We start from the raw sequence: 14,603 nt of genomic DNA, 5'->3' as shown, positions 1-14,603 counted from the left end.
CTGCCTGCCCCCCAGCCCCTGTGGTGCCCTGCGGGGAATTCGGTGGGCAGCCGCAGGCTCACCCCGAGGGACGGGGATGCTCCGGGGGTCGCTGGGTCCAAGCGGGGTCCCGGTGCCGGCCAGGACCCCAGCACAGCCGGGCACCTCGCTGCAAGGGGCAGGACGGCGCGGCTGTCACCTGCGGCGGTGCCGGGGCTGCTTCCTGTGCAGGCGCGGAGCTGGGGCCGGAGCAGGCGGCGAAAGAGGGAACAGAAAGCCCCAGGTGCAGGGGGGCTGCGGGGGGAGCTGGAGCCGTATCCCCGGGGCTGGGGATGCAGGTGCCCTCCCGTCCCGTCCCCCGGCCCCTCGCAGTGCTGGTGGCACCGACCGAGCTGTGTTGGGACATTTGTCCCCGGGACCCCTGCCCCTTTCCTTTCCCCCAGCAGGATGGCACCGCTGTAACAGGCACGGAGCGAGGGTCTGGAGCTTGTGAAGGGCAAGGGAAAGGGGGAACCAGCAGCTCCACGGCCCTGGGGCCAGCAGGGACCCTGCGCAGAGCCGGGATAAGCCAGGGAAAGATGTCTGGAGAGCAGGAGAAAGGGGGATTGAGGGATTACCGCTGCGAGAGGCAGAAAGCCTGCTGGAGCCTGGAATCAATTTGCTCCCCCCTGGGGAGAGGAAAGCGGGGCCCCTTCCCCGCAGCTCCTAATCTGCCCCGTAAGGAGGAGGTGGGAACGTTGTCAACAACCAGCGGGTCGTCCCCCCAGCACTGGGGGGCACGGGGACTTGGGGACAGAGCACAGCGTGGGACCCCAGGGGTGGGGGGGATGTCACGCTCCAGCGGCTGCCCCCAGTTCCTGGAGCCCCCGTTTCCCACCGGGACAGCTCATCCCTTCAGGCCAGCGTCCTGCCTGCGCCCAGCCCCGTGCCAACAGCCCATGGCAGCCCACGCTCCCCGCCTTGGCATCGCCCCCCTGTGACTCTCACATGGGGTGGGAGACACAAACAGCAGCCCCGGGGGGGCTGGGGTCTCCTGGAAGCGCCGGGTGTCCCCAGCCAGCCCCTGCTCGCAGCCCGGCTCTCCTCCCACCCCCAGGTGCTGTCCCCAGCCCTGTGTCAGCAGCGCTGAGCGGAGCACGGCTATTTCTGTCACCCGGCGGGCAGATGCTGGCCACAAAGCTAGAGACGTCGGACACGGCTCCGGAGCAGGGTCGTGGCTGCCTCTCCTTCCCCCCCCTGGGGCTGGGTTTGTGCTCTCAGCGCAGCTCTCGGTATCGGGTGCAGCACATGCTCAAACCACAGGTTGCAGAGCTCCGAGGCACCGAGGCACCGGCGGCTCCGCAGCCTCTGGGCGAGGAGGGGAGAGGTCCTGCAGTGCAATGGAGAAGGTGAGGGGCTGCAGTGAGGGCTCGCAGGGGACCGGGTGGGGACGCCGCTCCCTGGCTCCTATTTTTGCTTTAAACCGTTCTCTTGTGGGTTGCAAGGCTGGAAGGCAGCGCCCTGGGGAAGGGCAGGGCAGTGCTGGGTGCTCCACGTCCCCAGAGCGGGGAAGGAGCTGGGGGAGCTGCTGGGGACTGATCCTGCCCGGCGCCGGGACTCAGCCCTGCAGCAGGGCTTGGATCGAGCCCATCCTCCCAGGCTCACTGATGGAGCTGGAGGGAGTCGGCAGCTGTGAGGCTGCTTTGGGATCAGCTGTGCCTGATCCTGAGCTCCCCGGCAATGGGGGCCCAGCAGCACTGTGCCAGGCTGCGGTGCTGCCCCTTTCCCCCGTGGCAGGGCTGGGAGCTGGAAGCACCTGGGAGCACTGGGAGCGCTGGGCACATCTACCTGCAACCTGGGCAAGGCAGGGGGATGCTCCAGGCACATCCCTGGCCGGGATCAGGACCAGGCAGTGTGGGGCTGAGCCCCACAGGGGTCCCCAAGGCCCATGCACGAGCATGCGGGTGCTTTGGGAAGGTCCCTGCGCACCCACAGCACCTGGCACCGTCAGCGTGGAGCCTGGGGGCCGGCTGGCTGGGGCCCCCCAGGGCCATGGGCTGGGTGCGAGCCCCCAGGGGCATCAGGAGCAGCTCCACCATGGTGGGGTCAGGGCTGGCTTGGGGCTGTGCCGGGGATGCCGGGGCTGGGCTCACGTCTCCCCTCCAGCCCTGCGCTGCAGCAGGGAGCACGGGAAGGGCACGGCTGCTCTCGCAATGACTGAGCGAGGCAAAAGCCACCGCTTCCTTGGAGAGGGTGTGAGACAGAAACCGCGCTGTGCACGGGGCGGCCCACACGGGGCCGGGGCGGTGGCGCTGCCGGGGCTCCCTGCGGCGAGCCGCGCCGCTCCACGGGGCTGGGTGGAGGCTGCACACCGCAGCGGGGCTGCGGCTGCCGTGCATGCTCGGAGCATCCCTCGCTCCTCATCCCTCTGCGCAGGCGAACCCCAGCCCCACCGCCATGGAGACAGCGGCCACCACCGACTTCTACTCCTGGGAGTACGACCCCTCGTGGGACGACGGCACGCTGCCCGAGCTGTGCGAGAAGCAGGAGGTGCAGGGCTTCGCCCGCACCTACCAGCCGGCCGTCTACCTGCTGCTCCTGCTCCTGGGCACGGTGGGCAACGGGCTGGTGCTGCTCACGCACACCCGCTACCGCCGGGCGCACAGCGTCACCGACGTCTGCCTCCTGCACCTCGCCCTGTCCGACCTCCTGCTGCTCCTCACGCTGCCTTTCGCCGTCACCGTCACGCTGCAGGGTTGGGCCCCGGGCACGGCCGCCTGCAGGGCGCTGGAGGGCATTTACGCCCTCAACTTCTACGGAGGCTTCCTCTTCCTCACCTGCATCAGCGTGGACCGCTACGTGGCCATCGTGCGGGTGCCAGCCGCTTGCCGCCTGCGCCCGCGGGCTCGCCGCCACGGCTGGCTGACGGCGGGGCTGGCCTGGCTGCTGGCCACGCTGCTGGCGCTGCCCCAGTTCGTCTACGGCCGAGCGGAGCAGCACCAGGACCTCCGGATTTGCCGCGTCGTCTTCCCCCCGGCGGTCTCGCGGGCGGCCCGGGGGGCCACCAACCTGGCGCAGGTCGTGCTGGGCTTCGCGGTGCCCTTCCTGGTGATGGCGAGCTGCTACGCGGCCGTGGCTCGGACGCTGCTGGCGGCTCGCGGCACCCAGCCCCACCGGGCGCTGCGGGTGCTGCTGGCCCTCGTGCTGGTCTTCGTGGCCCTGCAGCTGCCCCACAGCCTGATGGTGCTGCTGGATACGGCCGAGCTGCTGGCCAGCTGGGAGGTGAGCTGCGCCCAGAGCCGCCGCAAGGACCTGGCGCTGCTGGTCACCGGCGGGCTGGCGTACCTGCGCTGCTGCCTCAACCCCCTGCTCTACGCATTCCTGGGGCAGCGTTTCCGCCGGGAGCTGTGGCTGCTGGCCAGCGATGCCGGCTGCGTGGGGCCCATCGACCCGCGCTGCCCCGGCTGCCCCAGTCCCCGCCGGCGTTCGTCGCTCTCCACCTGCCAGGACGTGGCGTAGGGACGCGGTGCCCGTGCCCGGGGCAGGTACCGGCACCCTTGGGGCTCAACACCCCGCTTTTGGGGGAGCTCCAACCACCCTCAGTGCCCGTGGAGCTGCCCGGCAGGGGCAGGACGGACAGAGCGCACGCCTGGGCAGACGGACGAGGAGCCCCGCAGCATCCTGCCCAGCGCTGGGACGGGGACGATGCCCCGAGCTCGGGGGGACCGTGCAATGCCAGCTGCCTTCTGGAAGGACCGCGCAATGTCACACACACCCCGGGGGGACCGTGCCGTGCCGCGTGTGCTCCGGCGGGACGGTGCAATGGCCACGCGGGCTCTGGGAGGGGGCCGTGCGATGCCCCCGAGCTCAGAGCGGTGCGTGCGGATCCGGGTGCAGCAGGGCGCTGGGCAGGGCGCCGCCTTCCACTTCCCTTCCCACCCTGGCAATAAACCCTGCTCGAACCCCGCTGGGAGAGCGGCCCTGTCCCTGCGGGCTCAGGGGACCGGGGAGGCGGCGGGGAGAGGGGAAGGGACCCGGCACTGGCCGGGGGATGCCTGCAGGCGGCAGCAGAACCCAGCGCGTCCTGCCCGGCCCTGCCCGGCCCTGCTTGTCCCTGCCTGTCCCCGCCCGGCTGCCCAGCACTGCAGGGCCTGAACGCGTCTGCCCCGGCCGGGACCCCCGGACGCAGGATGGGGACCCCTGGCCGCAGGATGGGGACCCCCGGACACAGGATGGGGACCCCTGGACGCAGGATGGGGACCCCTGGACGCAGGATGGGGACCCCCGGATGCAGGATGGGGACCCCCGGACGCAGGATGGGGACCCCCGGACACAGGATGGGGACCCCCGGACGCAGGATGGGGACCCCTGGACGCAGGATGGGGACCCCCCCAACTGGGTTCCAGCACCAGGAGGGGGCCTGGCCGCAGCCCCGCAGGGGGGAGAGGGGGCTCTGCTTTGTGCAGGGCAGGGGGCTGTGGCCCAGGAAGAGGCAGGAGCAGGGGGCATCACGGCCCCCGTCCCCACCAGCACGGCCGAGGTGGCGGCGGAGCCCACTCCACCGGCCCCTCCGTGGGCTGCAGGGGTTGGGAATCCCCCTGGGGCCGGCAGCAGCGTGATCCCCTGGGAAAAACCTACTCTGGGTCAGGCTGGAAACCCCCCCCCAGCATGAGGGCCGAGAGGGGCTTTCCTCTCCTTTCGTCTCCTCTCACTTCCCCTTGAGTTCTGGCCCAGCAAATCCCATCCCGGCAGGGCCGGGGTCGGTGCCTCCGGGCTGGGCACAAGCAGGGTGCCCTCGCCCTCCTGCCTGGGGCCAGGCTGAGCGGCGCCGTGGTGCTGAGCAGCGCAGGGCCGTGGGATGCCGGCAGCGGGGGGGGGGGGGGGGTTGCCTCTGGCCCTGGCCGAGCTCACGCAGCCACTTCTGGGGTTTCTCAGAGCGGGGAAGTGCCTCCCCGCGCTGCGGGCTGGAGGCCTCTTCCCGCTCACCCACACACGCTTTGGGATTAGCCCGGTGCTCGCGCTGGGAGAATCCAGCCCAGACCCTTCGCCTACTTCTGGGCAGGAAATGCAATTACCGCTGACTCAGCACCGCACAGCCCCCATCCCCCCGCCGCCCCCCGGCCCCCCGTGCCAAACCCGGGGCCGGATGGGGAGCACCTGGCCCCGTAACGCAGCTCCCCATCTCCCCACCCAACCGTCGGCCTCGGGCTACCCCAATCCCATCTCTGCTGGCCCCACGGCCGTGCCACATCGCCCACGCTGGCCCCGTGGCCCCTGCGGCTGGCGGGCTCGGCCCCGGCGGCCCCCGGCCCCCCGGCGGGCTCAGCTCCCTCCCTGCCTGGCCCCGTGGGGCTGGCGGCGCTGCGTGGGCGTCGAGCTGGCAGCCGGCGGCTCCTGGGCTCCTGCCTGCGCATCCCGGTCCCAGCGGCTCCAGGGGAGCGGGGCTGGGGGGCTTAACCCCTTCGGGGGCTGCGGGAGCGGGGCCGGGCGATGTCACGGGGCCGAGGTGCGACCCCGGCACCGGCTCCTTCCATGGGTGGGGTGGCCAAGGCTGGCAGGAGCGCCCCGCCTGACCGTGGCACCGAGGGGTGGCCAAGGCCACGCTGCTGCGGGTGGCGGCACCGTGCGCCCCGCGGGGCCCCGTTCCCAGCCCCGGCACACAACACCGGCGGTGCCAGGCCTCACCGGCACGGGGGCAGCGGCACACCGAGGGGCTGGCGCAGCGCGTGCCCTCGGTGCCATGCAGCACCTCGATGATGCCGCCGCCGGTCACAGCCCCGGTGCACGGCACCGGGTGCCACCAGCACGGCGGCTCCCAGCCCGGCCGGCACCTACCCGGCACCGAGCACCCGGTGCCCGGTACCGAGGTGCCGGTGCCCACACCGGGAGCACCGGGGGGCAGCCGGACCCCCCCAAAGCACCGACGTGCCCGGTTCCCCTCTGCAGGCGGGTGGGCACCCGGGGGTGGGGGGTGCCCGGTGCTGCCCCCCCCCCCCCGCCAGGCCCGGTTCGGCCGCGCGCCCCCGCCCGGTGGATGACGCAAACGGCGGCCCCGCCGCCCCGGGCGCGCTGGCTCCGCCCCGGGCCGTGCGCGGCGATTGGCGGGGGCCGGTGACGCGCCGGGGCCGGCCCGCCCGGGGCGGCGGCGGCGGCGGCGGCGGCGGAGGGGCCGGTCCCGGTCCCGGTCCCGGTGGCGGAGGCCGGTGCGCGGCGCAGCGCGGGCGGCGGGCCGGGCCCGGCGGGGCGATGCCGTTCCCCGGCGGGCTCTGGTGGCTGCTGTGCTGCCGGCAGGGCTTCACGCTGCTGCGGCGGGACTACGGCGACGGGGACCGGGAGGCGGACGGCGAGGCCGAGGAGGAGGCGTCTTTCGAGCTCCGAGCGCAGGGAGACCAGGTGGGTGCTACCGGCACCGGGACCGGCACCGGGACCGCGGCTGGGCACGGCGCGGTGGGTGCCGCCGTGCGCCTCTCGTCCCGTCCCGTCCGGGGCGCACGGCTCGGTTTGGCTCGGCTCGGCTCGGCTCGGCTCGGCCCGCGGCTGTCCGGTACCGTGCTTGGCTGCTCCGCACCGGCCCCGCTCCCGGTGCACCGGCCGCTGCCTGCGGGCCCCGAGCGTGGCTCGCACGGGGCCCGGAGCCCGTCCCGGTGCGCGCCGTGCGGAGACGGCGCCGCGGTGCGCACGGGCTGCCCGGTCCCGGGAGGCTTCGGAGCTCGGCCCGGCGGTCGGGGCACCGGGAGCGGATCCGGCCCTTCCCGGTAGCGACCGGCCGGCTCCGGTCTCCGCCGCCGCTTGCCCGGGCACGTCCCTACCGCGGTCGGGGCGCGCCGGGGCCCGCGGGCAGGGGTGCCCTTGGCGCGTCCCCGCACCGGCCGCTCCCCGGGTACCGGGACCGGAGCCACCGGGGCTCGGCGGGGCTCCCGGGCACCGGGAGGGGGGTGTCCCGGCCGCGGGGGGCGTGCGGGCTCCCGGTATCACCGCAGGTCGCTGCGTGGGGGGGTGGGGGGGCTCTGCGGTGCGCAGGGGGCCGGGCTCCCGCTGCTCCGCGGTGCGGCCGGGGGGCTGCCGGGGGCTGGGGCCGATCCTGGCACAGCCCGGGGCACTGCGGACCCCCTGGGCTCGTCCTGAGCCCCCCGTGTGCTGCCCCCGGCTGAGCTGGGGCACTGGGGGGGGGGCGGGCCGGGGGTGTTGCCCCCTTGTGAGCAGGGCCTGGGGCTTGGCACGGTGGGGGGCACAGGGACGGGGGTGTCTGGCCAATGCCCATGGGGCTACATCTGCAGGGTGGCGGAGGGGACGGGGTCCCCCAGCCCAGGGGTCCGCCTGCCCTCCTCGGGAGGAGGCAGCCTGGCTGCTCTTCCAGCCCTTCGGTCCCTGGCTCCGTGTTCCCGTTAGCTCAGGCTGTGTCTGGTCGATGGGGGGGGCACTGGGGGCTCCCGGTACCCCCGGTGCTCCCAGCCCCTGTGCTCAAGCAGGGTTGGCGCGGTGGCTCCTGGCCGCTCGGCCCAAGCGGTGCTGCTGCCCCCGGGTCCCTCGCTCGGTGCTGCGTGGGCCGTGGCGGCGGCTGCTGGCTCCCGGCCGCGGGGCTGCTGGCGGGGCCGTTCCCGGTGCCCTGCCAGCCCGGTGGGAGCCTGGGCACCCGCAGGGCTATGGGGCGCAGCCAACGCCAGGGTGCTGCCAGCCTGGGTGCCCGGCTGGGGAGCGGAGCTGCCCCCACCCGCTCCTCAGGCAGGAGCAGCGGGGCCGGATCCTGGCTTGGGATCATCCCCGTGCCGCCGCCGAGGGTCGGGTTGGCTCGGGGGTCCCTGCGGGACGGGTTCCTCGGGGTTCCTCTGCGCAGACCTGCCGGCCGAGCCGGCGCTGCTGGGGCCGTTCCCGGCACGCTCTGCGCCGGGGAGCAGGGCCTGGATCTCCCCGCTCCGGCTGCTTCCTCTGCTCAGGGAAGCGGAGCAGCGCGGCGGAAGCCGGCGCTTCCCTCCTGCCGGGCTGCCTTGGGGACGGCTGATAGCGCGGGGGCGGCCGGGGAGCCACGGGGCTGAATCCCTGCCCTTAGGGGACGCGGGGCTTGGTGACAGCCAAGCTCGCTGCAGCCCCTCTCCTGCCCCGCAGCACCGTTTGCAGCCTGGTTCCACTGCAGCCAGGCTGGGGACAGATCTGAAGCCCCCTCCTCCCCCCCACCCCGGGCTCCCCCCTTGCAGCAGGGCCTGGCTGTGCTGGGATCCCCTTCCCCAGCAGTGCCAGGGGCCGGAGCTGGGCCCACCGGGCGTTGGTGGCGGTGCCGAGGGCATGGGCCAGCAGCAGAAGCCGTTTTGGGCTTTCCCGCGTCCCACGGGCTGCGCTGGCTCCGGAGGTCCAGGCTGGCGTGGGCGGCCGTGACGCCGGTTCCCCGGGGAGCCCTTTGCCCGCCCCACGGCCGCGGGGTCCTCGGAAACCCGCGGCGCCAGCCGCCCCTTCCCGGGAGCGTGGGAGCAGCTGCCCTGGCCCTGCCGTGGCGGCTCCTCTCCTCTCCTGTTTATTTATAACCCTGAGAAGGAGCCGGCCGCCGCCGTCTCCTCCTGCGGGCCACGGCCGAGAGGAGCTGGGCACCGTCTCCGTGCCTTGCAGCCGGGCAGGAGCACGGGGAGCCCTCCCTGGCCGTGGCCCCGGTGGTAGGACAGCCCCGGCAGGAGCCGGCCCCGTGCATGAGGCGCCGGCGGTGCGTGACAGGTGCCCTTAATGCCACGGGTCAGCGGAGCCTGCTCCTGCCCTGGCGCGGCGATACCTGGAGCGGCTCCTGCTCCCCCTCTATTTTTAGCAGCCGTCTCCTTTTCTCGGCGTTTTGCGGAGCGCCCTGACCTGGCTGCGGCTGCCCCGTGGAGCTGCAGCTGGCTGGGGGGGAGCCCGCGCCTCTCCTGGGGCCGCATCCTGCCCGTGCCGCCGCATCCAAGCACCCCACGCTGCTGCGTTGCCCTGCCCTGCCCGGTGCCTGCCCGTGCCTGGGCTCTGCCTCATGTCCCGGCACGTGTGCCAGGCTCGTCACGTGTGTGGCACCGCCAACGTCAGGCCGTGCCGCGCGAGGAGGAACCGGCCCCCGTCCCGCTGCGGGGCCAGGGACTTCCCTGCGCAGCGTCCCACCGCCGCGGGCAGGAAGTCAGCGGCCCCATTACAATGGGACTTTGTGCCGTAAGCGTATTACTCAGCACTGACCTTGTGCAATTCTGCACGGTATTCAGCCTGCTGGGGTCAGCTGAGGATACGCGGCCAGCGCGCCCGGCGGCTGCCCCCGAGGGGTGCCCCAGCTGCAGCCCCAGGTGCTCCCCAGGACGCGAGCCCGTCCCTCGGGGTCTGGAGCCGAGCGATGATCAGGGGGAGATGGTTTTGGGGCGCCAGGCGGTGGCTGTGGGGGCTAAGACGCGTCTCCTTCCTCCCCAGGCGTCCCTGGAGGTGAGCCTGAGCCAGCCCACCCGCACCAGCAGCGGCTCGGAGCGGTGAGTGACCCCGTGCCGCCGGGCATCCCATCGCGTCCCCCTCACGGTGCTGCAGGAGCTGTGCGCCATCCTGCCCCGCTCGCGTGGCCGGGCACTGCGCCATCGGCAAGAGCAGGGGACGGTGGTGCTGGGGCTCCGTCCCCGTATCTGCTGCGCCCTCGGGCTTATCCCCATCCCTTTGCCTCGGCCTCGCCGTGTCGGATGGCGTGGCCGTGGCAGCCGGTGGGGCCGTGCGTGGTCCCCCACCCCGGGAGGCTCTGCGGGGCCGTGTCCGTCCGTGGGGGCCGTGTCCCGGCATGCTGCGTGCCCAGGGAGACGGGGTGCTGGGGCACAGGGGCCTGCTCGCTCCCCGTCCTCCCAGTGCCGACACCGCTGCCAGCATTCCTTCCTCGTTGTTCATTTTCCGAATTCCTTGGCAGGGCCGCGACTGCAAACAGCTTATTTTTAGCCAGGGTCATCTGCACCCGATGGCTCTGCCGCGTTCCCACCGCCGGGTCGCGGGGTGTCCGGTGCCCCCCGGGGGACGTGGCTCCCCGCTGCTCTGGCACCGCTGGCCCCGGCTCCTGGGGGCTTGGCAGGCTCCCGCGGGCGCCCGTGCTCAGCCCTACGATGTCCCCAGGTCCCTGCTCGTGTCGGAGGAGATGCGCAGTCTCATCGTGGAGAAGGGACCGGGGCCAGTGGAGGAGGACCCCGATGCTCTCGTGAAAGGTAGGCGCGGCGCTACAGGGGTTTTTCTGCCCCCCACCCCACCCCGGATTCACAGCTGGGGTTAGCAGGATCGTGCCCCGACGGGCTGGATGCCATCCTAGGGTGGCACGGGGCAGGGGACACGGACGTCCGGCGGGGCAGGTGGTGCTGGCGGCAGGGGCTGAGGCTTCTCCTTCCCAGGCTGGCTGCAGCGGGAGGTGCGGGGCGGCGTCAAGACCCCCTGGATCCGGCCTCGGAAGTACTGGTTCGTGCTGACGCCCGACTCCCTGGACTACTACAGCAGCAACGAGAAGGGAGCCAAGCGCCTGGGCTCCCTCGTGCTCACCAGCCTCTGCTCCGTGCTGTGGCCGGACAAGCAGACCTACAAGGAGACGGGTAGGGCGCCCGGCGGGTGGGGGCTGCCCCTTCGCAGACCCTCGTGCCCCGCGTCACCCTCCGGCGCCCGGGGAGGGGGGCGGCGGGTGAGCTGTGTGTCCCCCCCAACCCCGCAGGCTACTGGAGCGTGACGGTGTTCGGCAGGAAGCATTGCTACCGCCTGTACAGCGAGCACCTCAACGAGGCCGTGCGCTGGGTGTGCGCCGTGCAGAAGGTCATCGACAGCAAGGCGCCCGTGCAGACGCCCACCCAGCTGCTCATGCGCGACGTCGAGGTGAGTCCGCGGCACCCGGGGGGGGGGAACGGCTGCGGGAGCTCGGCCGGGCGGCCCCTCTGCAGCCGCCGCCGTCGCTTCGCCCTCGCAGGAGCACTGCGGCAGCCCCGAGGTCCTGGAGCAGATCTACCGCTGCAACCCCATCCTGCGCTACACCAGCAGCCCGCTGTACGCCCCCCTGCTGCCCTTCCCCTACGGCAGCCTGGACCAAAGCGGTGAGCGGGCGGCTGGGGGGGGACCCCCGGGGTGCCAAAGCGGCGCCGGTCCCACGCCGCCGGTGCAGCGGGGAGGGCTGGGTGCTGAGCAGGAGTGGCGGGAGCTGGGCTGGGTGTGAACCGCACCACGCTGTGGGTACGGTGCCTGGTTGGAAAGCCCAAATCGTGGCTGTTAACCCGCCCCCCCCCATCCCATCCCGTCCCGCAGCCCCCGGTCCCCGCAGCTACACCACGCTGCGCGACGAGGCCGTGAAGCTCTTCAACTCGCTGCAGCAGCTGGAGTCGCAGCGGGACCCGGTGCCGCTGATCCAGGGCATCCTGCAGACCTGCCTGGACCTGCCGCCGCTGGTGGACGAGATTTACTGCCAGCTGGTGAAGCAGACCACGGAGCCGCCGGCGCCGGGCGGGCCGGGCGACTTGCACTACTGGCAGCTGCTCACCTGCATGAGCTGCACGTTCCTGCCCTCCCCGCCTGTCCTGCGCTTCCTGCGCTTCCACCTGGACAGGCGAGTGCCGCGGAGCTCGCCGGGTTCCCACCGGGACGGCGCGGGGTCCCCGGCACTGCTGTGACACCCCCCCCTCCCCGGTGTCCCCCCGTAGGACGGAGAGCCGCTTCCCCGCCTCGGAGATGGCCAAGTACGCCTGCTTCATCCGGGAGGCGCTGGGGAAGACGAGGGGCCGGGAGTGCGTGCCGTCCCTGGAGGAGATCCTGGTGCTGATGCGGCGGCAGGAGATGGTCTGCACCGTGCACTGCCCCGGCGCCGCCGCCTGCAGCGTGGCCATCAGCTCCCACACCACGGCTGAGGAGGTGAGGGCCCCGTCCGTGCTGTGTGCGGGGCTGGGGAGCATCGGGCAGAGGGGACAGGGGCGGGGAGGCAATGGGGGGGGGGGGACGCGGGGATGCCTGCCTTTGCCCGCCGTGACCTGTCTGTGTCCCTTTGCAGCCCTGAGCGCCGCGGCCAGGGACGCGCAGTCACCGTTGGTTGCCTTTGTCTCGCCCCAGGTGGCCCGGGAGCTGGTGTCGCGCCTGGGGCTGTCCCAGAGCCCCAACCTCTTTGCGCTCTACGAGCAGTCCCGGCTCCGGGAGCAGCCCGTGGGCAGCTCCACGCTGCTGGCCGACGTCCTCACCAGGTTTGAAAAGTAAATGTCCTGCTCTGCTGCCTACGGGGAGGGAGAAGGAAGGGGCAGGCGGGTCCCCGGGGACGAGGGGACGCTGCGGGGGCTGCGCCCGCCCGCGTTGCCCGGCGCTGACGGTGCCGCTCTCTTGGTGCAGCCTGGCCGGGGAGGAGCGGGAGCAGGACGCGCCGTGCCGGCTCTGCTTCAAGCACTACGGCTTCCTGGACACGGACAACGTCCCGCGGGACAGCCTGGAGTTTGCCCTCCTCTTTGAGCAGGTGAGAGCCGTGCCATGGTGCCACGGGCGGCTGTGCCGTGCCATGGTGGCTGTGCCGTGCCGTGCCACGGGTGCCCGTGCCGTGCCGTAGCGGCTGTTCCGTGCCACTGGTGGCCGTGCCACGGCCTGGTGGCTGCGCCGTGCCCGCGCCCCCGTCTCACCCTGCCCTCCCGCAGGCTCACGAGATGGTGCTGCGGGGCTACGTGCCCACCTCGGAGGAGACGCTGCAGACGCTGGCGGCGCTGCGCCTGCAGAGCCTCAACAGCGACTTCTCCACCCACGCCCCCTTCCCGCGCCTGGAGGAGCTCTTCCCCCCGCACGTCCTGCACGCCCGCCTGCCGGCCCCCCGCCCCGACCCCCCCCCCAAGTGCCGCGGGGCCCGGCTGCGCGCGGGGCTGCTGGCCGGGGGGCTCTGGGGGCACTCGCTGGCCAAGCAGCGCGCCGAGCGGGATCAGCGCCTGCGGGGCCGCCTGCGGGAGGAGGGGGCCAGCACCATGGCTGCCATCGTGGAGAAGTGGAAGCTGCTGCAGGGCATGGGCCGGCCCGAAGCCATGGCCGCCTACGTGGCGCTGGTGCGGGAGTGGCCCGGCTTCGGCTCCACGCTCTTCGACGTCGACCTGCGCGCGGTGAGGCCCCGGCGCGGCGGCGCGGGGACGGGGAACGGGAGGTAGGGGGTGGCCCTGACGCCCCTCTCCCCGCAGAGCCCGGTGGGAGCCGGACCCCAGCGGCTGTGGCTGGGCATCGGGGCCAAGGCGGTGTCGCTGTACAGGCCGGGGGAGCCCGAGCCCTTGGACAGCTTCTGCTACGGCCGCATCTCCTCCTTCGGGGCCTCCGACAGCAGCACGTTCCGGCTCTCCGTGGAAGACCGGGACCTGCTCTTTGAGACCTCCCAGGTAAGGGCCGTCCGCCCGTCTGTCCCTCCATCCGCCCGTCTGTCCCTCCGTCCGCCCGTCTGTCCCTCCGTCCGCCCGTTGTCCCCCTCGGGGGCCGTAGGGCACAGCTTCTCCGGGCTCCTCCACCCGTCTCCCCTCCGCCCCGCAGGTGGACGAGATCGCCCAGCTCCTCACCACGTACCTCGCCTCCACGGCTGCCCGCCGGCTGCCCCGGCCCCAGGAGCCGGCCCCCAGCCCCCTCGATCCAGACCCCGCCGTACTGCCCCGGGGGCTCTGCCCCGTGGCCGGGCCCTGGCAGCGCCCGCCGCCCACCGGCTCCTTCGGCAGCTAGCCCGGCGGCCACAGAGGACGCTCCGGATGGACGGCGCGGGGATGGGTGAGCGGCGGGGTCCGCGCCGACCCCCGGTGCCCCGCGCTCCCCGCTCCACCGTTGCCTTTCTGGTGATTTCCTTAATTTATTTCGAGACGCCCGCTCGCCCACGTCTCCCAGCACTTTCCCTGGAGGGGGCAGCGGGACCGCCGTGTCGCGGGCGCCCGGTGCTGGCTGCGCTCCTGCTTCCCCCGGCTGGTCCCCCCCACGCTGCCCCCCCCCAGGCCCGTCCCCTTCCCCCGTCCCCCCGGTGCCTTCGCCTCCAGCACTCGTGCTGCCCTTGGCGGCTCTGCCTCTGCCCCGGCTCCTTCCAGCCCCGCGGCTTCGCCCGGGCAAGGAGGTGCTGGGCAGCAGCGCTGCCGCCGTCCGTCCGTCCATCTGTCCGTCCGCTGAACCCACCCTTCCTGGAAAGCTGCGGGCGGCTTTTGGCCGAGCCGCCTCGGGGCCCGGCGCCCTCCTGCCGGGTGGCCCCGCCGTGGGGCTCGCGGTGCAGGGGTGGCCGGCCCGGGGGGCGGCAGGGTGGGCTGGGCAGGTACGGCTGGGGCTCACCCCCTTGGCATTGCCTCTGTAAAGTTTGTCGGTTCAGTCTTTGGGTTTTTTGTTTGTTGTTGTTCGTTTTTTTTTTGTTTTTTGTTGTTATTGTCGGTTTTTTTTTGTTTTTTTAAATAAATGCACAAAGGAAAAGCGGAGCCCTCATGTCCCCCAGCCTGGCACCCGCAGCAGGCGCGGACGGGATCCGATCCCCGTGGGACAGCGAGGGCCCCATCCCTGGCGGCCCCCCCCGTCCGCGGGGAGGGATCGGTACGGCGTGTCCTTGGGGGGGGGGCAGGGAGCCGCCGTCCCCGCGGCCAGCGCCGGGAGCCGGGCTCCTCGCTCTGCCCTTTGGCATTTCGTCAACAGCGCGGCCAGCGCCGCGGCTCCGCTTCCAGCTCCCCCCGGCACCCGCTGGCACTGGC

The 14,603-nt window shown here is 73.0% G+C and overlaps 2 protein-coding genes across 3 annotated transcripts; both read left to right on the top strand.

Annotated features, from left to right (window-relative positions):
• Positions 1–971: 971 nt before the first annotated feature.
• On the top strand, positions 972–3,498 carry CCR10 (C-C motif chemokine receptor 10). The gene is made up of 2 exons (XM_080565307.1): positions 972–1,367; positions 2,395–3,498. The coding sequence occupies exons 1-2, from the start codon at positions 1,359–1,361 to the stop codon at positions 3,475–3,477; spliced, it is 1,092 nt and encodes a 363-aa protein (XP_080421433.1). The 5' UTR covers positions 972–1,358; the 3' UTR covers positions 3,478–3,498.
• Positions 3,499–6,087: 2,589 nt separating this feature from the next.
• Positions 6,088–14,331, top strand: PLEKHH3 (pleckstrin homology, MyTH4 and FERM domain containing H3). 2 transcript variants are annotated; one of them, XM_080565299.1, is made up of 13 exons: positions 6,088–6,351; positions 9,364–9,419; positions 10,039–10,127; positions 10,308–10,502; positions 10,619–10,776; positions 10,868–10,991; positions 11,200–11,497; positions 11,592–11,799; positions 11,995–12,122; positions 12,265–12,385; positions 12,561–13,010; positions 13,086–13,277; positions 13,426–14,331. In XM_080565299.1, the coding sequence occupies exons 1-13, from the start codon at positions 6,205–6,207 to the stop codon at positions 13,606–13,608; spliced, it is 2,349 nt and encodes a 782-aa protein (XP_080421425.1). In that variant the 5' UTR covers positions 6,088–6,204; the 3' UTR covers positions 13,609–14,331. The 2 variants fall into 2 exon arrangements, with proteins under 2 accessions (XP_080421425.1, XP_080421424.1); XM_080565298.1 differs by having other exon boundaries at positions 6,089–6,351; positions 11,995–12,131.
• Positions 14,332–14,603: the final 272 nt, after the last annotated feature.

Source organism: Anser brachyrhynchus (assembly GCF_964034855.1).
Source record: "Anser brachyrhynchus genome assembly, chromosome: 22".
NCBI lineage: Eukaryota > Metazoa > Chordata > Aves > Anseriformes > Anatidae > Anser > Anser brachyrhynchus.
This window is presented reverse-complemented; position numbering and strand designations above follow the sequence as displayed.

What these genes read in the sequence shown, in the direction of transcription:
- PLEKHH3 (XM_080565298.1), top strand. Translation starts at nt 6,205, where the DNA reads ATGCCGTTCCCCGGCGGGCTCTGGTGGCTGCTGTGCTGCCGGCAGGGC. An exon ending in CCCACACCACGGCTGAGGAG is followed by an intron (nt 11,800 to 11,994) that starts GTGAGGGCCCCG and finishes GTCTCGCCCCAG; the next exon opens with GTGGCCCGGGAGCTGGTGTC. An exon ending in TGCTCTTTGAGACCTCCCAG is followed by an intron (nt 13,278 to 13,425) that starts GTAAGGGCCGTC and finishes TCCGCCCCGCAG; the next exon opens with GTGGACGAGATCGCCCAGCT.